This window comes from Ursus americanus, chromosome 18, assembly GCF_024610735.1.
Source record: "Ursus americanus isolate L20-20 chromosome 18, mUrsAme1.1.p, whole genome shotgun sequence".
Classification (NCBI taxonomy): Eukaryota; Metazoa; Chordata; class Mammalia; order Carnivora; family Ursidae; genus Ursus; species Ursus americanus.
The window spans coordinates 5656783-5681587 of NC_142144.1; the positions used below are offsets into that span (position 1 = coordinate 5656783).

Consider the following 24805-nt stretch of genomic DNA (forward strand, 5'->3'; position numbering starts at 1 on the left):
TATTTATTGATTTGAGAGCAAGCGGAAGGGAGAGAGACCAGAGAGGGAGAAGGAGAAGCAGACTCACCGTTGAGCAGAGTCTGATGCGAGGCTCGATCCCAGGACCCTGGGATCACGACCTGAGCCGAAGGCAGATGCTTAACTAACTGCGCCACCCGGGTGCCCCTTCACAAAATTTTCTAAACGTTAATTGTAGGACACGAAGAGAAAGAACATCAGCATCAACTGTTTATTCAGCTACTACGTAAGGGAGGTGGGGAAGGAAAGCCCATCTCCAGATCACACGGCCCGTAGAATCTAGTAGAAACACACGACGGACCCTGGTATCTGCAGAATAAAGTACACGTGAGCCCTGGGAAGGGGACAAATGAACTGCTTTTGAAGTTCAGAGCAGAATGTGATCTGCTTACTCTCTGGTCAGGTGGGTGTGTGCAAAGGGGAAAGGGGGGGACAGGGGAGAGAGGGAGAACAGGGGGCAAGAGGAGAGGCTAGGAGCCATCTCGCTAGGCACTGAAGAAAGTTGAAAGATGGGGATGAGGCCAGGTTCTCGGGAGGATGTCCCATCAATTCTGAGACCTAAAGACCGAGCAGGACTTCGCTGGGTAAAGAGCTGGGAGGTGAGATGGGTTTCAGGAAGAGCAAAGAGACGACACAGACGACCAGGCTGCTGCAGAGTGCAGAATGGGGTGGGGGGGGCAGAGTAGAAGGGTAGGTTAGGAAGGGCTGGACCCCCCCTGGTTACCGGAAGCTGCCACAGGTCTTAGAACGGAGGAATGGAACTGGTCAGACTGGCTTCAGCGAGAGGTCTTAGCTGTAGCAGAAAGAAAGTACCAGATGGAAGAGCTGTCTGCCACACTGAGATCAGCAGGAAGATTCCCGAATTGTCAGGGTGCACCTCGCAGACTGTTATGAAGCGTGGGTGCCCACTGAAGATGCTAATACTTACAATGACTCGACCCAAAGCAGAGGGCAGTGGAATGACTGTTCGGCCCAAGTCAGGGCACCGTGGCAGGCAAGGAAAGCCGGGCTCTGACCCCTTCTTGCTGGGCTCCAAGCCAACAGAGTGACGGTTCAAAACTGCCTAGGACACAACTAACTGGTCCCTTCCTACAACAAGAACAAATCTTTTCCCTTATTTCACTTGTTTTTGTCCTCCTATTCGTGCACTTGTTTGCAAATTTCAGTGTCCCGCAGAAACCCCAAGGCTTCCAAGGGTTCTCTCTGGTTGACTTACAAGTTGAAGCACTTTAGACAGACCCAAGTAACACCTGCAGAAACTTCTAGGGGACTGAGCTTCAACCCTCGAGAGGTTAAAGAATCCAGCTTCCCAGGAAAGTGAGAAAGTTCCAGCTGCTAGAGAAGTGATCTGGTGAACTTCTGTCAAAAAAACCCGAGCAAACCAAACAAATGAAAAACTGTGAAGCCTTTGGAAATCTTTATTGCTCAGAAAAAAGGGCAGGAATTCCTGCTTGTTCGTCTCTGCTTTTCTAATCTCTCCTCTCAGGAATAGCACGACCGTGACCCCTGGGAAGCTGTCGGGTAACCACGATCATCACTGTCCTTGACAGGACCCATTGATTCACATATTTACTTATCCAAGGGAAGAGGAATGGCCCAGTGACCTCATTACCCCTGTCAAAGACAACCGCGGCCTGCCCTGAACGCGCTCCCAACGCCCAGAGTTCTCTCTGAACTCGAAGGCCCATCTCTGACGCCACAGGTGGAGACCAACTTGGAGGAAGACAATTGACGTGATTCTGTTGTTGGAAAGGTACTCCACTGAAGAGGACTCACTAGCAAACTGTCATGCCCAGTGTGAAAAGCCTGAGGGAAGTTTCTCGTTCTTCACACAGTCTGTTATGTAAGACAGAGAGTTGGCCCCAGACAGGAAGGTTCTCAGTTCTTCCCTACTGTAACGAGCCTTCATATTTAGAAGGAAGAAAAAGGGAAACGGTGTTCGTTTTCTGATTCCAAGGACCCAGTCCCCCAAAGGCAGACACGGAAAAAATTACAGCTCTCAAAACGGAGGGGAATATACGCCCCAGAATAACGAACGGGAGTTCCGAGTGAGAGTCTGGACTTACCCGTGACTCCCTCCCTACACCTGCCTGCTCCCGAGGTCTCTTGCTCGGTAAACTCAGAGCCTCTCATGAATTTCTCTCAAATGGGTGTGCAGTGGATTCAGGGGAGAAGAAGTTGGCCCTGTGCCTGCGGTGTTATTGGCAAACATCTAGGCGCTCTTTACGCAAAGGGCACACTGATTGCCTGTGCCAGGCACACACAGGTTTCACACTTCCCACCACGCGGGGGGTGCAAGCAAGGCGGGAGCTGTGAAAGGTATTGATCGTGATTTCTGGAAACAGTGGGCCAGAGGGACTGTCCATTACCGGGGCATGTGCTCAGAGCCAGACAACTTAGTTTTATTTCTGTATCGATGTCCCATAAGAGGAACCGAAGCATGATTGCCCTGAAAAGGTAAAAAGGTCACTTTGCGTTACAGTTTTTCAGGTCGGCAAAAATGCAGATAATGCAATCGGTCATATTTCTTCTAAGAAATCACTAACACCAGTCAAATATAAAAAGATCACAGGGTACCATTTTGGAGTAGCAGTCTAAATGGTCACCTTAGTTCCAATGGCTCTGGGGTAGATTTTGTGTGTGTGCTCCTTTAAATAGACAAGAACTCTGACACCCAGAGGAGAGCAGCCCCCTTAAAATCTTCACGCTGTGTCCCAATACAGTTATTCCAAAAAGGTTAGCGCATTTAAAAACCATGGGAATCTCCCCTTTAGGATCCCCTAAGAGATGTGAGAAACCAGTCACACCACATTCTATTTTTTTCTACATACATCAAAATGCACTTTTTTTGATAAAGGAAATTACACCGTATCTACTGTTGTACCTTGATTTTTTCCCACTTAAGAATACCCCGTAGAGCTACGTGCATACACGCACGGTTGGGCGCACAGGCAGACGGGCAGAAGGACGGTGGACGCGGACTCAGCCACTGCGTGGCACATTCATGTGCGAACTAGGACACTTCGGATTCCCTTTTATAGTCATACTTTGCAGGACACAAAATGTGATCAAGGAAGTCCGAGTTCTCCGTACACACACACCTGACAGATACTCTTGGCCAAGGTGCTGGTGACAGGCTCTTCAAAGGGGGCTGAAGGAAGGCAGAGACCGAAACCAACAAGGAAACACACGAGCGAAGGAAAGACGGGCGCTTCTGGAGACAGCCCGTCATAAACGGGAGTGGTGAAAAGCTCAGCAGACTGCCGAGAGGTCACCACCCCCTTGCCCTTTCTTTAAGGTCAGGATATAGCCACGGCTTCCTCAGGGCCATGCACCAAATCTGAGCTTTTCTCTGGAGAAAAGTGGGAACTTCAATTTCCATGTGTGTGTTTGAAGAACGGAGGGCTACATCAAACAAAATTCTCCAATCAGTCAAACTACTTCCGAGCTGATGCGCAAAGGCCGAGTCTTTTACCTTATTGCTCAGCTGAAAACATTCCTGTATTATCAACGCAAATAAGAACTCAAATGCTGGAGAATTGCGGAGAAAAATCATCCCCAATATGGCCCCCTCCTCCGTTCCTCTTCAGAAAGACGCTGGCGAGAGCTGTTAAGGAAATGGCTGGAGCTCCAACTTAACTGGCAGGTTCGCTACCATCTGAAAGGCAAAGACGTTTACTGCAACTTACCTCCATCATCCAAGGGCCGTTTCTGCACTCCGTATCCATACACTGAGGGGTCCACTAGAGGTGTGGAATTATTCAAGTGAGGAACTGAATCAATTTTAGCAGCAATCTACAGAGAGAATCAGATTTAAATACTCAGTAACAAATCCTGGCTCCATGTGAGGGAGAAAGATGAGAGTCCTCTTAAAAGGCCTGTTATCCCATTTCTCCCCCTGACCTAGATTAATGGAAGGCATTGTCACCAAGGGGACAAACACTTTTCACTGCTAACTGAATTTTCTCTCGGCCTTAACGTCTTTAGATATAAAATACTTCCGAACGTTTGTCTTCTACAAATTAGTATTTTTAAGTCATCACTTAAAATACAGGTATACCGCATTCTAAGAAGAAAAATAAAGGAGGTCAACAATACGAAGAACGTCGTTCAAAAACTTTTATCACAGCTTTCCCTTAAGAAACAAGCTCCCCAATACTACTTAAAAGGCTGTGTTTGCTCAAACATGACAACTCGTTAGGAAAACACCCATCCCATAACTTCCACGCCTATAAAGTGATGATGTCCCCTATGGAGCTCTAAACCAGTAAGCTGCTCCTCGCTGGAAGTGTCCACACAGGGGGCAGATGACCATCTGTCCAGACTACTTCAGAAGGATTCCTGCACTGGAGAAAGTGAGATAACCTCTGAGAGCTATTTCAATTTTTATTATTTATCAGTTACAAAAATGATCATATAGCTATTAAAGTGTTTTTCCCCAGAAACGAATGCTATGTGGGAATTATTTACCTACTTTGTTCTCAGTGGAAAATTAAATGTGATCTTCATAAGTCAATGCTTTCATTTAATCAAAAGAATATTTATAGCCACTGCTCTTAATGTTAGTCCCTAAGTTAAGCTTAATAAGTAGGGGTGGATTAAATGGCAGAGAGAAGGGTTGTCCCACAGAGAGAGTCTTCAGCGGTAGTTCTCCTGAGCTTGTCCAAATGTGCCCAGAAGTCTGAGACCCTCTGGGACCAACATATATGACCTTAAACAAATAAACCACCCAAGATAATCATGACACTGAAACCCCAAGGCAGGACCTAAATGTCAGGGATCTGGGGTCAGGTCTCTCCCTCCGGTTTACTAGTTCTGTGGTGTTGGACAAGCCCCCCCCCCCCCCCCCCCGCATGAGCCCCTCTGGGTGGACTACCGCCCGCTGCAGAGTCTGGGGAAAGTTAACAACATACTCTCAACACAAAGGAGCTTTGTAAACTAGAAAGCACTTGGCACATGGCACGGCTATTAAAATAAGGCAACTCATCCAGCCAACGTCGAGTGCTACTACGTGCCGGGCTCTGTCCAGGCACTGGGGCTCCTGTGGTGAACAAGAGTAACCAGGCCCCGGGGCGCCTGCGTGCCTCAGTCCGTTAGTGTCCGACTCTTGATTTCAGCTCAGGTCATGATCTCAGGGTTATGAGATCCAGGCCCTCATCAGGCTCCGTGCTGGACATGGAGTCTGCTTAAGATTCCCTCTCTCCCCCTGGGGCGCCTGGGTGGCACAGCGGTTAAGCGTCTGCCTTCAGCTCAGGGCGTGATCCCAGTGTTCTGGGATCGAGCCCCACATCAGGCTCTCCAGCTATGAGCCTGCTTCTTCCTCTCCCACTCCCCCTGCTTGTATTCCCTCTCTCGCTGGCTGTTAAAAAAAAAAAAAAAAAAAAAAGATTCCCTCTCTCCCCCTGCCCCCCTCAACTCTTTCTCCCTCTAAAAAAAAAAAAAGAAAGAAAGAGAGAAAGAAAGAAAGAAAGAAAGAAAGAAAGAAAGAAAGAAAGAAAGAAAGAAAGAACGAACGAACGAACCAGGCCCCTACTCTGAGTCAGCAGTCAGTGGGGAGTAACGGGCTAACCAATAACTGATCATTTCAGCTGGTAATAAGCATTATGCAAATAAGAGAAGATAATGCCGTAGCGCACTCTGGAGAGCTGCCTGAAACAGGGTGATCAGGGAAGGCCACTGCGAGCACACCAGGTTGTGTGACCTAAGACCTAACGGATTAGGAGGAGCTGGCTATACAAAAATCTAAGGAAGAACATTCCAGACAGAGGGAACAGCCTGTATAAAGGCCCTGAGGCAGGAGCCAACCTGGTAGGTATGAGTCCAGAAGAGAGAAGTCAACATCACGAGCATAGAGGGAACTAGATGTGTTCCAAGACAAAAGCAAGGGCCGGTTCCCTAGGGCTCTAGGTCACGGCAAGGGCTTGGATTTTATAGGAAGGGTGACAGGAAGCGAGGTGTACTAGGGGAAGAAACATGTTGGTTTATGTTTTCAAAAGCTCCCCTTGACAAGGAAAATAGATCCTAAGGAGACAAGAGTAGGAAGACCATTTAGGAGATATTCTAGGTGAGGGGTCAGCAAACGACAGCTGGTGACCCACTTGCTTTCATAAATAAAGTTTTTTTTAGAATACAGCCACACACATTTTTTTTGGTTGAGGAATTGCACCAAGACCGTATGGTATACAGGGCCTACACAGGTCATTTATTTATTTTTTAAAAGATTTTATTTATGCATTTGAGAAAGAGAGAGCACAAGCAGAGGGAGAGGGAGAAGCAGACTCTCCGTTGAGCAGGGAGCCCGATGTGGGGCTCGATCCCAGGACCTGGAAATCATGACCTGAGCTGAAGGCAGACGCTTAGCCAACTGAGCAACCCAGGTGCCTCTACACCGGTCGTTTATTATACGGACCTTTAAAGTCTGCCAGTCCCTGCCTAGGCTAGAGATATGGCACCTGGACAGGTGCTTGTTTAAAAATATTAGTAGTATGGGGCGCCTGGGTGGCACAGCGGTTAAGCGTCTGCCTTCAGCTCAGGGCGTGATCCCGGCGTTATGGGATCGAGCCCCACATCAGGCTCCTCTGCTATGAGCCTGCTTCTTCCTCTCCCACTCCCCCTGCTTGTGTTCCCTCTCTCGCTGGCTGTCTCTATCTCTGTCGAATAAATAAAATCTTTAAAATAAAAAAAAATGTTAGTAGCAGTAAATAATTAAAACACTAAGACTGCTGATAGAGACCCAACCTCCTGTATCCGAGAGGCCATTTGCTCTAAAGCAAACTGCTGTACAAGCCCGGCCTAACAGCACTCTACCGCTGGCTGTGATCTTGCTTTCCATGTTTGTTTTGGATAAGTTTATGGAGGCTGGCTACTTACTTAAGACGCAAACGTGACCTTTAAGGACCCAGCTGGTAAAGCAGGTAGATTAAAAGGAGAGAACACTGCCGTGGCTCGTGCTCCACAGACACTCTCGCATCTGCTACAATAAACTGACTGGTAAATGACTGATGTGGGGGTTTTCAGGATTACTGGCCCAGCTGCTTTTAAAAACGGCCCAAAATGTTCCCGGCAGATGGTGAAGATGACCCCAAAGCACAAAGAAAGGGGTACAAGGGCTCGTGATTATCAGAGTCCCCCTACAGCGTACGTGTAAAACGACTCCCAAAGAACCCTAAACATCAACTCGACACATTAGGCACGCTCCCTGCTCCCTTCTGATGATACTTTTTTGCTTCCAGATCTTTTTCCTTCTTTCCAAAGCAGCTAGAATGTTATTCCTGCGTCTTTGGCCTTCCTTTATACAGTATGTTTTGCATGTTTCTGGAATGTCATTTTTTCCCAAAGCTGATACGCTAAAAATGTTACAATAGTTTCCTGTTCCTGAATTTGATTAAAGGCTGAGGCTTTCAGATTTGTTCTTAAGTCATGTTTACTTCAGTTATCTATAATTTGGGAAATTTCCACTAAGAGAAAAGCAGTACACGCTACTTGTTAAGAGGTGTAGCCCTGAAGTCGACAGACTGCATTTGAACCCTGGCTGAACAAATGTTAAACAGGAGTTTAACAATACAATACACAATTGTATCATAATTCACATGGACAGTACACTGTACATAAAATATTCTGTAAAGAAACAATGTATTCTTTAACTCATACAAAAGCAACCTTACCTTATTTTTTGGGTAGGCTCCACAGGGTGCAGCCTGACGTGGGGCCTGAACCCACAACTGTGAGATCGAGACCTGAGCTGAGATCAGGAGTCACACGTTTAAATGACTGAGCCACCCAGGCGCCCCCAACCTTGTTTTAAGAAATTAATTTAAGGGGGCGCCTGGGTGGCTCAGTCATTAAGCGTCTGCCTCCAGCTCAGGGTGTGAACCCGGCGTTCTGGGATCGAGCCCCACATCAGGCTCCTCTGCTGGAAGCCTGCTTCTTCCTCTCCCACTCCCCCTGCTTGTGTTCCCTCTCTCACTGGCTGTCTGTCTCTCTGTCGAATAAATAAATAAAATCTTAAAAAAAAAATGAATTTAGATGTCTACTAAAATAATGAGTTAAAATTTAGTAAGTGTTTACTACGTGCTGGGCACTCTGCAAAGAGCATTTTATTACTTTTTAAATAGTTAAGACTGTTTTTTTTTTAGAGATTTTTATTTGAGAAAGAATGAGAGCACAAGCAGGGGGGAGGGCAGAGGCAGAGGGAGAAGCAGGGTCCCCGCTGAGCAGAGAGCAGGATGCGGGGCTTGATCCCAGGACCCCTGGATCGTGACCAGAGCCAAAGGCAGCTGCTTGACGGACTGAGGCACTCAGGTGCCCCAGGAAGAGCACTTTAAATATTCTATCTCATTTATTCGTCACAGTGATTCTCCAGGAGGTTGGTATTATTTCCATTTTAAGACAAGGAAAGCGAGGCTCAGAGCAGCTGAGTGCCCTGCCCACAGTCACACACCTCCGAAGTGGCAGGAGCCCTACTTAAGTCCAGCCTGCCTAGCTCTAGCCTGTGCTATTACCCACAACACTAGGCACCTCCCTTCTTCCACCGAATACTTTATTAAACATATTTCATTTCCCAAGGACTTAAAACCTAACGATTTCCAGGGCATAGAGCTCAAACAATTCCTCACACCGTAACTGATCGCTCTGAAGGGTAGCTGCGTAAGGGAAGTGAGGTGCATTCTCAGCTGATAATGGTGTAGGCCAGAAAACAAGAGACTCCCTGAAGCCAGGATAGCCCGACAAAACCAAGGCCACTCCTGTCCTTGCCCTGAGAGGACTCTGCTACTGATTTTTTAGCCACTCGAGTCCCTTTCCCCCGTTTTTTGGGGAGAGGCCAGGAAGAAAATGTGTTATCTCACTGCCTGTGCTATGTTAGGCACCGTAATAGATGAGCTGTAAGTCAACATCACAGACATTTGACCTCGACTCTGAACAGTTAGTGGAAGCAAGGAGGGGAGCACTGAACCAGGAGTCAGCCAATGGTCCTGGTCTTCCAGCCAGCTCTTCCGGTGTATGACCTCAGGTGAGACCTTCAGTGGCCTTGTTCCTTGGGGTTCTCGCCTGTAAAGGGCAGGGACAGGCTACACCAGTGTTTTCCAAAGAGAAGTATGCAGGCATTTTGGGGGGTGCACGGATAAACGTTTTTAGACTCGTGTGTGTGTGTTACAGTTAAATTTATATGTGTATATATATTAATGTCTCTTACAGTTACCTTCTTGCCTGGCAAAGTTTTTCACTTACAATAGTGATTTAGTTTCCTTTAAAAAATATTTTAAATAAATCCAAATTTTAAAAAGATTTAAAAATATTAAATAAACAAACACTGAGGGTTCAATGATATGGCAAAAATCATAAAGCTGGTACACAAATCACTAAACTTAGGAAACATAGCGATTATTCCCAGCGTACATTTTTGCAACTAAAATTCTCTGACAAGTTTCATAATCGAAGTAGTTCGCCTCATAAATCTGAAGAGGAAGCTCTGAATATCTCCACAGCTTTACATTTATTAAAACATTATACTCAACAGAAACAGGCAAAGCCATCTGAATGCCAAGTCATCCACATCCCGTGTCCATACTATTAAATACAGCTACTGTTGATTCTCCCGGATCCAGCAAGCAGAGCTGAAAGCTCACACGACCTCCGAGGGAGCAGGAACTCAACTTGCTTCCTGGGAACTTCTGCTCCACAGTCACCTGAGTGACCCTGCCTAGGCCCTGGAGAATACATGGGCTGGACAGAAAGTCTCTGCTCCCCACGGCGGGAAGACGCACACAGTATGTAACCTGCACGCTTAAGCCCAGTGGCTGAGATCAAGTCCTAGATGGCAGGTTCTGGAGTCTGATGCGTAAGAGCAAGTCCCAGTTCGGCTTCCCACTACCTAAGAGGTCACACTGCGGACAGTAGTGTATCAGACTTATTGCACACTTGCTAAGTGCCTGATGGTGTCCTCAGTTCATCTCCATGGCGACCTTATAAAGTAACTACTCCTCTCAAAAAAAAAAAAAAAGTAGCTACTCTTCTTATTATTGGGGGATTGGGAGCCCATCTGCCTGGAATTATATCCATGGGGATAATGAGACAACAATATAAAGCCCCCAGAATGATGCTGGGCACATGGTAAGAAATAAGAAATGTTTGCTATTTTTAATCTTTTATTGCATAATAACACAGACGAGCACACAGATCGTAAGTCTACAGCTCACTGACTGTCCCCCCACTAGCACCTGTATAACCAGCATCAAGATCAAGACACAAAACATTATTGGGGCCCCAAAGTCTGCCTCGTGCCCCCTTCAGTCACTACTTACCCTCACCTCCCAAGGGGAACCTCCTAACTTCTATTAGCTATTAAAAAAAATTATTACAACCACCAATGACCTCCATTTTCCAGATGAAGAAACTAAGGCTTAAAGAAGCTAAAGAACTTGCCCAGCCACTAAGCTAGTAAGTGGCAGAACCAGAACTTGAACTCACATGGGCTAAATCCAGTCTTTTTTTTTTTTTTTTTAAGATTTTAATTTTATTTGAGAGAGAGTGAGAGGGAGCACAAGCAACGGGGAGGGGCAGAGGGAGAGGAAGAGGGAGAAGCAGACTCCCTGTTGAGCAGGGAGCCCAATGTGGGGCTCAATCCCAGGACCCTGAGATCAGGACCTGAGCCGAAGGCAGACGCTTAGTAACTGAGCCACCCCACGTGCCCCAAATCCAAAGACTTAATAAGCACTTCACTGTCCAGTACCCCCCCACCCCCAATCCACGGAGGATATCCCAAGACTCTGGATACCTGAAACCACGGACAGTACCGAACCCTCTATGTATTATATTTTTTCCTATACATACATGCCTATGATAAAGTTTAACTTATAAATTAGGTACAGTAAGAGATTAACAATAACCAAAAATAAAATAGAACTGTAACAATACACTATAAAAACTGTTATGTGAATGCGGCGTCTCTATCAAGACGCCACATGCACTCGCTCTTCTTGTGATGACGTGAGATGAACGGCAGAAGGCCTGCGAGGTAGTGTCAGGCTACTGCTGACCTTCTGACATTAGGTCAGGAGGGACAACTGCTTCTGGACTGCGACTGACCACGGGTAACTGAAAACCCGGAAAGCGAAACCGCAGATGGGGGGGGACTACTGTACTACCCCCTGGGGACTTAGTGACCATCAAGTGAGAGAACATATATGGAAGCCCTTGCCTGGCATCCAGCGCAACAGGGGCTCAATGAATGCCAGCTATTGTTGTCATTAGAGATGGGGCCCCGGCTGATCCTGCCCTATTTACTGGCATTAACCAAAACAAGGAATTCTACATGCCAATCAAATAAGGCACGGCTCTTCGGAGCAGCTTTTCCGGACAGCTTCATGCCACCCACATTTGGGCAGTAATTAATACTCCCTTCTCTGTGTTTGCAAAGCACTTTATAAACTACCTCTAAATACTGTAACTCACTGAGAAAGTTATTGGTTATACTGTCTCCCCGCTGTAGGGAGCTCTCTGAACGGCAGACTTGTCTCAATCCTCGGTACGGCTAGGACAAAGTGTTTTTTAACTGGGGACTCCAGGGCTTAGCGTTAGAGAATTCACAAACCTCCTGAAATTACATATAAAACTATTTAAATATTCCTGAGGTAAGGTTCAAAGTTTTCAAGAGTTTTAAAAAGGTCCATGTTCCAGGAAGTTGAAGTGCAACTTCCCTAATGCATAGCAAAGTGCTTGACACAAAGAAGTAGTGCTTAAAGGTTTGCTAAATTTAAAGTGGATCTGGAGAAACCCATCTGAAGGCAAAATGCTAAGACGACCAGCTGAAGCTCTAAGCTGAAATACTGCTCCAGCTGGGACCTCCAGAGGGCCCAAAGATGACAGGTCCATTTGTTTTCTACCCCAAGTCTCAGTTAATTCCACCAGCATCCCCTCGATGCTTTGTTCAGATTCTGATGCCTCAGAGATGGAAAGTTACCCGCTACCTCTGGGAAGGAACCAAGTCCTCAGAACGCAGACGACAGTGATCCAAAAACAACTGTGTATATTAACTATTTGTGTGCCTCTGAGAAAACAGCTTTATTTCCCTCTGGTTCATCAATTTCAAATATAAAAGGAGAATTAGAACCCTGGTCCTATTTCACCTGGCTGTTGTGAGGACTAACCCCACAGTAAAAGGAAACCAGCTGCAAACCTGTCTGCCTTATCTTTGCACTGGCCCAGCACGCAGGCAGGAGGCCCTGGAGTCAGCACATCTTCAAACAACGGCAGGCAATCAGAATCACATCACTACTTCTATTAACACGACTCAGTCTCGCAAGTGATTTGCTATTAGCTGGTATGAGGATAAAGTATGGTTTATGCCTCTAAAAGAAGTATTGGCTATTCTTTCCCAACTGTCTTGATAACAAAACCCTAAATGTAAAACATTTTCAAGAGATGTGACTCTTAACAGAGTAAAAGGACTGCACAGAAAAGTTGGGGAGAGAGGAGTTCGAATAGATGCCCAATATAACATAATAGGAAGCAAAAGAACCAAAATGATAGGGCCAATTTTTTTTTTTCCCCAGATCTAGCTAGATGACAGCTCGGAATGTTCGAGGGCTTGAAGGAACTATTGAGATTATCTAGCTCAACATTTCCTGAAATTTGATCTGTAGAATGTGACTCGGTTTTATGACAGTATGAAATTACATAACTTCAGGATATTTACAACACACATCCCAAACTCTTATAGGACTTAATACCCACAAGCATATTAAAGGTTCTAAGAAGTCCTGCATTAAAAAAGCCGATTCACCTTTACTTGACCCCGAATTCCCCAACTGTATCTGTCCAAGACTCCTTTTCCGTGGAAGATCCACGAACAGCCTGTAGATCAAGTGTTGGGAATGGCTGACCCAGCCCAAGGTCAAACAGCTACTCGCAAGAGACTCAGGTCTCCTAAATCTCCCTACACCGTTCTTTCCATTCGAAATTTCAAATAAAAACCAGAGATGATGGACTCACAATCTGGAAAAGGATGAGGGGGGAAAAGTTGTTGATTAGGCATCCCAATGGCAACCCAGAGTCAATGCCCCGTGTAAAGGGGCAGCTGCTCTCCGCTCCTGCGGAGTACTGCCGTTCCAGAATGTGGGAACAGTGTGGCCAGATCTTTTCTTGAGAAGCTAGAGATCCCAATTTTTATGTGAAACCATACTAGTTTCTAAGTATTGCCATTGTGTGGGATCACACAAAGCATGCCTGCAGACCCACCGTGAGCCTTCTTCAGCCCATGGGCCACCGGTTTGAGAACTCTGCTCTGGCCAATTTGTATGTACAGAATAAACGGGACTTCAGGAGAAACCAAAGTCTGATGCTACATGTGGGCTATCAGATCTTAAAAGAAAGATAAAGAAGTCTCTGATGGAAATGAGAAAAACCTTAGAGACACTGAGTGGAACAGAGCGTGCATGTACTATCTACTTTTCAACACCGAATAGGAAGTTCAGCGCTTCCATGAAAGCAGAGATCCAAATGGGCTCAGTCCCATCACCAAAACCCTTTCACAAGGACTCACTCCCGCTATAAAGGGCATGCCGCTGGGTCCCATCAAAGCGAAGATACAGGAGCTGCCCACAGATTTCCTGCAGACGTTGGTTTTCTTCAAGTGTTTGAGAAAGCAACAATGAATGTACATTCAGGAGTCAGTCCCTCGTGAATCGATGACTTGAGCTACTGGAACTGGGTGTGTAGGAGATAATCTCAGGGGCATACAGCTGGAGTCAATGGAGCGCTCAGCACATTTGCCATGAGTCAGAAGCATCATGTATTAAGGAAGCAAAGGCAGTCTCTCTCGGGGAGTGACCAAGAGCCAATGAACAAAGGCTTTTTCTTTTAATGGTGGATGTACATTCTCGTAAAGGCAATTTTGTGCCTGTACACGGCACACAGGCCAAATCATCTACTGCTCAGGCTCCAAGCGCCAGACAGCAGCACTAGGAGGCATTCTTGGGAGGACCGAGGAAATTCTGAGACCTCACGCCAATGAACATTTCCCAAAATAAAGTGCTGGTGAAGAGCACATTCTGGGCCTACGGAACTGCCAAAAGGTTCCTTCCTGTTGCTTTCACAGGGGCTTGGTCACAGTCATTTGGGTGCTGAACCACCATGATGCCCAACTCCGACCGGCACCCATTACACCGTGTTTATGTGAAGGATACCCCAGAGTCGTGCAACACAAGGCACTGACTGGGTCTAGATCGAAACAGAGGCTTAAAGTCCTGAAAAGCATTAGCAGTTAGGCCAGAGAACTTCTTCTATTTAGGCAATGACTGGCACACAGCTGGACAACCTGGGGAAGGCTGCTGGGAATCTGTAAGACACTGTGGTGTTCCACTGTCCTGTTAGCACGCAAATGTGTGCGCTACGTGACGGGGGCCACGGAACCACCGGCGGCGGGCGTTCTGGGAACATTTCTGTCTTTAGAAAAGACAAACCAAACAGAACAGAGTGGTACCTACTTATCCATAATCTCTGTGAGGTCCTCCAGTAACCGGGACAGACAATCGGGGTAGAAGGGCACTGTGGCTGCGGAAGAGGACGGCCTCGCCTGTTCCAGCTTCAAGTCCACATCCCACCCTTCACAGGATCCTGCTCTCTCTAAATGGTGACTTTAAAAAACTTATTTTTGCTGACCTGCCAATGTCTTGGAGAACTGAACGTGTTTTAATATCCAGCAGTCTTAAATCTTCATCCATGGGACTGAATCAGACCACACTTCTACACTTGTATACTTGCCTACGGAACAGCTGTATTATTCGTTTGTGCCAAGCACTGTTAACTCACGGAACTTCATGCTGCTGCGGAAAATTTTACATTTTACACGACATCTTCATAGACTCCCTTCTGATCTAGGAATACCACGCTCAGAGGAAACGAAGAGTAACAACAGGTTCCCTATGTTGGAAAGAGTCCAAAGGATATGCAGGAGGCTTCAAGATGCCAGGCAGGAAGCTTAGTGGATTCGGTACTGGGCTCCGCATACCTGACTTAATAGAAACTGTGGGTTCAAACCCCAGCAGGGTCGATTCGGACTCTGTTACGATTTTCTAGATAAACTGAGCACAAGACAGCTACTGCTCCCTAACAAATTCCTGAGGGCTTTCTAGACCATTGCTGGTGTTTATGAGGACACATTGCGGGGGGGGGATTTGCAATCACTGAAATACAGAAATACCGTATTTTTATTTCGAGTTACCAGAGAGGGAAAAAGCACATTTCTGCAACATGCTGTGAGTACAACGAAGTAGAACCATCATCATCCGGATGCCCCAATAATACGCGACCCATCGCGGTGCGCTTTACTATAATAAAGCATACAACAGTTTCAATTTCTAACATTCCATTCTTGCCCAATGCGAATCTATAAATAAACCTAAAAATTACCCACAAACCTGTTTTTTTCTTTAGTTTTTAAAGGCCATCAAATCCTTGGAGATAGTATCGACCACCAGCTGTTAATATTCAGAAGTAATACACTTACAGCACTGTCTCCATTGGGCTTATTACTGCTCCAGTCAATGGTGCATTTCAGAGCTGGGAACATTTCCAATGAAGTTTTCTTTGCTAGTAGTAAACACCACTGCTTCAACAATCCACATTAGGTCAGCATTTAACAGAGGGTCTCCCTCCCTCTTGAGCAGGTTGTCCAAGAACATGAGTTCAACCACTGGCTCAAGAGAAGCAGAAAGTCTTCTCAATGGTTCAAAATTCATTTTATGTTCAACTACAGGCCTTCTGCAAACTGAGGATCTGAGCTCTTTAGGGTAGTGACTACAATTCTTCCTGGATAGAGAAGGCCAACAGGTGATTGTCACATATCAGCACAAAGCGAAAGCCATTACATATTAGTAGCCAGTGAGAAACAAGGTTCAGGACCCTGTACTGTAGAGGAGAGCAGTGAAACACGCCGGCAAGCAGAGTGGTGCAAGGGGAGCTGGATGGCATATTCATCCATTACAGCCACTGGTTGGCTCTGAAGTCTAAGTAAGATGGATACTCACTACTGTACCGGTTGACGCCTAGGCAGTAAGTAACAAGTCATCGGATAAAATTTTAGGTGGAACCACAGGTTTGGAAAGTTCTGGGATCCAATATAATGTCTACAGGAGCATCAGTATTAAAATGAAAAGTCAGTATCTGGGAATCAGGTAGGGTTCCCGCCCCTGGAATACTGGAAAGAGATGTAAAGACCATATCTTCAAGCGACCAAGTGGAGACCTTCTTCTAATACAATGAGTCCTGTGGCTTTCTGTTAGGAATCAAGCAGTAATTAGTTATAGCCCAACTTTTAAGGTGTCAGTTAGTACGCCTACAATTAAATAGGAAGAGATGATGAGTATAAGACACTCAGCAGCAAAGGTTTAAGTGTCACAGCTAACTTGTAAGTTTTACACACGATACAAGGACACATTCTGCTCTAAGCACCATGCCAGAAGCCAGAGTATTTCTGGCAGGTCCCATATTCATTCTCCAGGGAAGCTTGCAACCTCTTAAAACCCAAGTTATTTAACTCTGGCAAAATGCACGACACTGTCAGGTGGCAAGGTTTCACTGTTGGGATGAGGCCATATCACATCCTCCCGGAGAGAGGAACCTATTGCCCGTAAGGGATTTCTACGTCTTGTGGACCACCCACACCTATTTAACATCTTCCTCTCTCCCCTCTCCAAGAGTAACTTCAAAAGTAAAATACCCTTGAATTCCTGCCGCTCCACCCTCCGAATACAGGAAGTCCGAAGACGATGTTTTCTAAGTTTTAAGAAGCTACAGGGCCTGAGACGGCCGTTTTCTGTCTACACCCGGGTCCTCACCGTGAGCTCCCCAGCCCCCACCCCTCGCGAACCTCAGAAGCCCACGCTGGATGCCCTGCAGGTCCAGCCCGGGCGTGGGGGCGCGGTGGGGCCAAGCAACCCGGGCAAACCCCTTCCCAGCGGCTGCACCTAGGAGAGCCGCCCGACAGGCTGCTCCTGGGCCTCGCGGTGGCGCCTCAACCCTCGGCTCCTCCGGCTGCAAGAGCCCCAAGAAAAGGCCAAGCCCCGCTGAGGCGTCAGTCCTGGCTGCCTCCCGCCCCCAGGCCCGACCCCCTCCTCCCCATCGGGCCCGACCCTGCCCCGCCTCGGGCTCCCGTGCTCCCGCCAGCCGGCCGCACCCGTACCTGCCGGACCCGGTGCAGGGCGTCCACGAAGCCCTCGGCTTTCATCCCCACCGGAGCACTCTGCCCCTGCACCAGCTCCGCCATTACCGCCCCCGCCGCCGCCACCGCTCGGCTCCCCCGTCCGGCCTCCAGCTCCGCTTGGGGACCCGTAGCCGGAAAGGGAAAGTCGCCCCACTTCCGGCGGAAGGGAAGCCGGGACGCTCGGCGCGAGAGGAGCCGCGTCTGTGGGGCGGGGTCAGGGCATGTGATCATGGCCCGGCCGGAAGTGGAGGCGGGGCCGTGGGCGCGTGGGCGTGTCCAGCTCGGGAGGTAGCTGTCCGGCCTCAAGAAGCAGGTATCTGTGTGTCCCCAGACCAGATCTGGGCCAGGCCCGTGGATGATGTCGTGACAGGCCCTAAGGCTCGGATGTGGCCCGAGGTGTCCGGCTCTCGGCTGTTTGGAAACCCAGGGAGGAGTGATGTGGTTTTTCCCAAGACAGCACCCAAGCTGCCCTGGTTCACTAAAAACCTGACCCTGGCAGCCCCTCCCAGGAAAGGCCATTGGTTTGAAATATTGGGACTGAGCTCTTTGAAATGGCAAGGGGCAGCACCACGAAATGTCAGTTTCTCCAGCGTCTGCAGAGCGAACCGGGCCGGAGTTGAGATTGCACAGAGAGTGGGTTACGCCATACCTGGGATTGCCTGGTGACACAGCTCTGGAAGGACGCTCCCACTGGAAAGCCCTCTTACACACTCCTTCTCAAACCCCGGGACTCTGGGGAAACAGGAGATAGAACAGGACCATCATTGCTTCCATGCCTGCTGAGTCAAAACCCTACAGCAAGGAGGCTTCTTGGAATACTTAAGTAACTTTAATGGTACTAACTAGGTATAGACACTGCAAAGCAAAGAAAGGAATCTCAGTGCTGGAACACACTTTGAGCTTTTGAGGTGGATCTTACAAATGAGCAAACAAAACCCCTGGAAAAGAAACAAGGCTTTGGGGCTTTGACACACATCCTATTAGTAGCAGGTCCAAGGTGGGGGCTCCCATCTTTTGATTAACAAGATTACCCTTACAATTAATATTTCCCAAGTCCTGTGGTGCCAAGGAGTTGAATTTTAATGGAGAATCATGTCAAGCGTTTTATGCCCCTCTTGAAGTTAGGAAGGGAGATAAGCACTAAAAAGGGAATTAAGGGGTGCCTGGGTGGCGTGGTCGGTTGAGCATCAGACTCTTGGTTTTGGCTCAGGTCTGGTCTCGGGGTGGTGGGATTGAGCCCTGTCTTGAGCTCTGCACTCAGCATGGAGTCTGCTTATGTTTCTCTCTCCTTGCCCTCTGCCCCTCCCCCCCGGTAAAATAAATAAAATAAATCTTTAAAATAAATAAAAAGGAAATTAAGAAGTAAAATATACTGTGATTTTCTTTGATGATCCTTTGTGTCAGCACGCCAGGAGAGCTTTGGGTTTTGGAAAGAAGTGTGAAGAAAAACTGGCCAGTAATCAAAGAATAGTTCTTCATTTGTTAATGACTTCACTACCAGACTGAGTTCCTTTAGGACAGAGACTGAGTCTCATTTTTCCCTGTGTCCCTAGAATTTGACACATAGCTGGCAAGAAAACTTATTTTGAATTGAATAATACCAAATTGGGATAATTCCTAGATTGTGGTAAAATAAAAGAATTTGGCAAAACTGTAAGATTGAAGATTATCACTTTCAGACAAATGTTTCAACCCATGTAGGAAAGCACACAGTTGGCTGTGTTGCAGTTGCTGGTGAAGGGCTGTCATGAGGCAGGACCCACACGGCAACACACCTATTTGTGGGCAATCATGTGTGTGTTCTGTTTTAATTGTGTTATGTTTGTAAAACTCAAGGATAGGCATCAACCTTCAGAAATGGGGATGGTTTTACTGACCTAATATCATGATGCTTGCGTTTTGAATATTTTTTAAAAAATCAGAGGTATGTTAATTAATCCAAATTCTAGCTGGCTCTCCTATGAGTATGAATAGTGAAAACAAGGTTATTGGCCCAAACTTAAAGGCATATTCCAAAGACACAGACTGCCTAAGTAGGAAGACAAGGTCCTGATTCTCCCTCTCTCACTGGTTGAATAATTTTGGGCAACTCACTTATTTCTGAGGGCACATAAGAGGAAGGTGACCCACACCTGGTCAAGTCCAAAATTATATGTTCTACTAACACATTGGACTTCATCATCTTAACATTTATCACAATTGATTTTAAATCACTGTGCAATTATTTATTATTTGTCTCTTCCACTATAATAACATTAACAGTTTAGCTAGTTACAGAACTCGGGATTATAAATAATTCTTCTTTAAAATATTGAAGGCACCGCTCACTGTCTCTAGCATCTAGTATATATTGAAACAGCTTTATTGATGAAAATTTGATATACAACAAACTGCACATATTTAAGGAGTATGTATACTTTGATTTTGTTTCACGTATATACACACCTGTGAAGCCATCATTACTATCAAGGTCGCAAATGTATGTACCACCACCAAAAGTTTCCTCATGCGCCCTTCTGATTCCTCCACCCTACCCTTCCACGATTCAGCCTCCACTCCACTGGCCTCCCAGCCACAATCAACCACCAATCTGTTTTCTGTCATTCTAGATTCGTTTGTGTTTTCTAGAATTTTATGTAAATGAAAGCACACAGTATGTACTCTTCTGAGTTGTTTCACAGCATAATTATTTTGAGGTTCATCCTTGGTGTGCTGTTTTTTAATAGTTCATTCCTTTTTGTTGCCTAGTAGTATTCCATTGAATGGATATACCACAATTTATTCATCCACTTACTTGTTAGTGGATATTTGGACAGTTTCTGATTTGGGCTATTGTAATTACATTTGACTGTCAGTCTTTATATGGACATACTACTATTATCTCTCTTGGGTAAATACCCAGGAGTAAAATAGCTGAGTCATATGGTTAAGTGAATATTTACAGTGAGTTATGGTTTAATGGGAACAGAGTTTCCATTTGGGACGATGAGAAAGTTCTGAAGGTGGATGGTGGTGATGGTCCTACAACGCAAACATTCCTGGTACCACTGAGTTGTACATTTAAAATGGTCAAAATTGCAAATTTTTATGTTATATGTATTTTACTGTAATAAAAACTTTTGATCACCCTAGGAAATAAAATTTTGAGGCGTCCAAAAAAGGAGGGGATCTGTTGGACTGCTGCATGCCCTTAAAGGAGTGGGGTTGGCAATGGAGCAAGGCTGGCCAGTCAAGAAGTGCTCTCTCTCTTCATCTCTCACCTTGGTCACTGTCTTGTGCCTTTGTTGGCTTCATCCTTCCTTGTGGCCAACCTGCTATTTCTGCTCCTCTGACTGTATGTTGGAATATTGATGCAAACAGCACCGGAGTTTACACATCATTTCCAGCCACCTGAAGAGAAACCGACTTCTTTATCTCAGTTATGTCTATATTCCAGTTTTGGAATTCCAGGGCACGATTCTGATTGGCTCAGAAAGGCCAGGTGTCCACCCCAAGCCAATCAACTGTGTCCAGGAGTGGAGCTCACCATCTACCTTGAAGCTGGGGGGCACCGGGGTGGCTCAGTTGGTTAAGCAGCTGACTCTTGGTTTGGGTTCAGGTCATGATCTGAGGGTCCTGGGATTGAATCCCACATTGGGCTCTGCACTCAGCGGGGAGTCTGCTCGAGGATTCTCTCTACCTCTCCCTCTGGCCCTCCCCCCACTTTCTCTCTCACTTTCTCTCACTCTCGCTCAAATAAATAAATAACCTAAAAAACCCCTCAAACCTTGAAGTTGGAATGGGAGTTGGAATGGAACAGAATGTTTACGGGGCAGACAAGTTCAGTGCCTGTTATAGTTACACAAAGATTTGGATTCATATTTGTTCATCATATTCCTATTGAGGAGCTGAAATTACTCTTATCTCTTATCCTCTTGTCCTTTCCATCATCTTTGTGACTCAACATAGATAAGCATCAGATCCATTTTATAAGTGGAGAGAGTAAGGCATAGGGAAGTCAAATGGCATATCTAATTCCCAATAGAAATTAACTGTATGTATTCCTAACACCAAGTATCTGGTCCCTAAGTGACATTGAAGTATATTGGGTGGGTGAATTCCAATTTATCAAATCCTTGAGTATTACCAATTGGGTAGAGTTTCCTCTCTGGTAGAATCGAAGTGGTGTCATTGGTTCCATCCAGAGCTGTTCCACTCCTTGCTGACAATAGGGCAATTTCTCTAGCTCATTATTCAGGTCTCACCCTTGTTGGATAGATTGGCTGGATATAGAATCTTAGATTGGGATAATAATTTACAAGGCATTCTTTCATTATCTTCTAGCAAGCATTGTTGCTTTTGGGAAGCCTGAAGTTATTCTAATGTATAATCCTTTCTGACTTTTTTCTCCCTTTCTCTGGAAATCTATAGAATCTTCTTTTTTTTTTTCCTCCAATATTCTTAAATTCCACAGTGGTGTGTCTTGGAGTGGGTCTTTTTCCGTCCTTTATGCTGGCCCTTTCAATGTGGAAATTTATGTCCTTCAGTTCTGAGAAATTGTCTTGAATGATTTAGTTGAGGACTTCCCCCAGCAGTTTCTCTATTCATCGTTCTACAGCTCCTGTTATTATTGGGATACTGGACTTCCTGGACTGGTCCTCTAATTGTCCTATATTTTCTACTTTCTATTTCTCTTTCTCCTAGCTCTTCTTTCTGGGCTATTCCCTCAATTTCATCTTCCAATCTTTCTGTAGCATTTTTAAATTTATGATGTCATGTTTTTAAATCATAAGAGCTCTTCTTTGCTCTCCTCACAATCCTTTCTTTAAAAATAACATTGGTTTCTTGTATTGTGGCTGGAATACATTTCCTTATCTCTCTGAGGATTATAGTATTTTTTTGAGAATTATAGTACTTTTTCAGAAGTTTATTCTTTCTCCATAGTGTATATTGCTTGTAGGTCACTGTTCCCAGTTATTGAATGTATGTATGTATGTATGTATGTATGTATGTATGTATGTAAGTAAGTGGGCATTATGGTCTCTATCTCCGTGTTACAGAATTTTCTCAGACGTTTGGCAATCCATGGTGGTCTGCACATGCCTCTGGGTAGGTGAGAATTGTGACTCTGAGCTTCACTGAAGAATGGTCCAGCTGGGGTGTTTGTTGGGCACCCCCCCAATGTCAGCATCTTTAAGCCGTTCCTCTTGGGCTGGTTAGATTACCTATAGAAAACTGTTCCAGCCTCCTTCCTGGAAACCAGAGCACCTATTTTAGTTTAAATTATATTTTCATTCCTCTCATTATTTGACCAATAGCTGTGTCCCTCACACGCCCAGGAGCTTTGGAGATGGTGGTACTGGGTCCATGTTGTTTGCTATTGTATCTCCAGCATTGAGCACATAGGATATGTTCGATGAATGCTTATTTCTATAAATTAATGAATGGACTCTTTTGGCAATGGCCTGTCATATTCTTTTATCCCTGCTTTATTATTTTGTATTATGAGATATTTCAGGCATACAAAAAAGTAGAGAGACTAGTGTAATGAACGGCCATTTCCCTGATACCAACGTAAGAAATCAGCACTGCGGTTACTGGTGAGGAACCCTGTGTAACCTTCCCCCATCCTCTTCTAGTCCTTCCCTCTCCAGTGGTCACTGTCTTCCTGAATTTGGTGATCTGCGTGCTAGTGGATATTGTATTCTTGTGCGCATTTATAGTGAATGCTTTTAAACATCATACAAATGGTATCAAGCACTATGTATCCTTCTGCAATTTGAGCGGTTTTTTTTTTTTTGGCCCCACATGTATTTTTGAGGTTTATCCAAGTTCCCATATGTAGCCATATCTCAGATACTTACACTCCATTCCACTATATGAATAAAGCAGAAACTATGTATTCTTTCTCCTGTGGATAACCATACAGTTTCCTTTTCTCTGTTACAATGTTGCAATAAGTCTTCTCCAACTTGTCTCCTTGCCTATGTATTTGAGAGATTCTCTAGAATATATTCCCAAAGGTGAAGCTGCTGAGGGGCCAGGGTGAGTAGAGAAAATGCCCCTTAGCTTTGCTCTGTAAAGCCAAATTGCTCTCCAACATGAAAACTATTTCTCCAAAGTGGGACACACATCCCACCAGCTAAAGATGAGCTCTTGCTACTCCTCATCCTTGCTGACGTTTGGTATTCCCACAATTATGATTTTTTTGAAATCTAATGAGTTAAAACATTTTAAATAAATATTTAAAATTTAATTTTTGTATTGTGGTAAAAGACACATAACCTAGAAATTACGTTAATTTTAACCACTTTTAAGTTTACAATTAAGTGTCATTAAGTACATTCATGGTGCTGGGGAACCACCACCACCATCCATCCCTAGAACTTCTTCATCTTTCCAAACTGAAATTCTGTGCTCATTAAACACTAACTCCTCACTTTCCCATCTCCCAGGGCCTGGCACCCACCACTTTACCATCTGTCCCCATGAACTTGACTATTCTCGGTACCTCATGGAAGTGGGATTGTATAATATTTGTTTTCTTGCATCTGGCTTCTTTCACTGACCATGATGTGTTCAAGGTTCATCCATGTTGTAGCAGGTGTCAGAATTTCCTTCCTTTTTAAGGCTGAATGACATTCCATTGCACGTATATACCACATTTTGTTTATTATCATCTGTCAAAAGACACTTGGGTTGCTTTAACATTTCAGCTATTGTGAACAATGCGGCTGTGAACATGAGTGTACAAATATCTGATAATAAAATTGAATTTTTTATTTGTTCTCATTTATCTGAGAAAGAGAGAGAGAGAGAGCAGGGGGGCCAGGAGAGAAACACAAGCAGACTCCATGCTGAACATGGAGCCCAACGTGGGGCTCGATCTCATGACCCTGAGATCATGACCTGAGCCGAAATCAAGAGTTGGACACCTGACTGACCGAGCCACCCAGGCACCCTCAACAAAAATGGTTTTAATTTATGCTCTTTTCTTGGGGTGAGCCCATACTAGCTCTCTAGAAAGATAAGTCCCTTCAAGGCTTACCTCTATTCCCCTCGGCCCTTAGTATATAGTGAGTACTTAAAAAATAATGGTCGGGGGCGCCTGGGTGGCACAGTGGTTAAGCGTCTGCCTTCAGCTCAGGGCGTGATCCCAGCGTTGTGGGATCGAGCCCCACATCGGGCTCTTCCGCTACGAGCCTGCTTCTTCCTCTCCCACTCCCCCTGCTTGTGTTCCCTCTCTCGCTGGCTGTCTCTATCTCTGTCAAATAAATAAATAAAATCTTTAAAAAAAAATAATGGTCGGCTCTTTGGTAGAAAGAGAAGGTTGTATTTCACCCTTAGCCAGTCATGGTTATGCCATCTGATGTACCAGGCCACTCCATAATTATTCATGGGGAGGTCCTGAGATAGAGTCTCACCAAAGTCCACATCTCTGTCGAGCAACGGGAATTTCCCTATGGACCACATTCCTCAAGCCAGGATGAACTATTCCGGGCTTGCTTGTTACTCTAGCAAAATAGTTGCCGCTTGAGATAAGAAGAGCTTTATTCATCAAAGGAAGGGAGTCAAGGCATATAGCACAACCAAATATCGACCTTTGAC

At 45.6% G+C, this 24805-nt stretch overlaps 1 protein-coding gene across 2 annotated transcripts in view; it reads right to left on the reverse strand.

The window, feature by feature from the left end:
* FUBP3 (far upstream element binding protein 3) overlaps nucleotides 1-17355 on the reverse strand; it is a 49231-nt gene extending 31876 nt beyond the window's left edge. For both annotated transcript variants that reach the window (XM_045770991.2, XM_045770990.2), the window contains exons 1-2: nucleotides 17198-17355; nucleotides 3708-3813 (exon numbers count right to left, since the gene is read on the reverse strand). In XM_045770991.2, coding sequence (XP_045626947.1) covers nucleotides 3708-3813; nucleotides 17198-17281 — 190 coding nt within the window. In that variant the 5' untranslated portion in view covers nucleotides 17282-17355. The remainder of the gene's footprint in view (nucleotides 1-3707; nucleotides 3814-17197) is intronic.
* Nucleotides 17356-24805: the final 7450 nt, after the last annotated feature.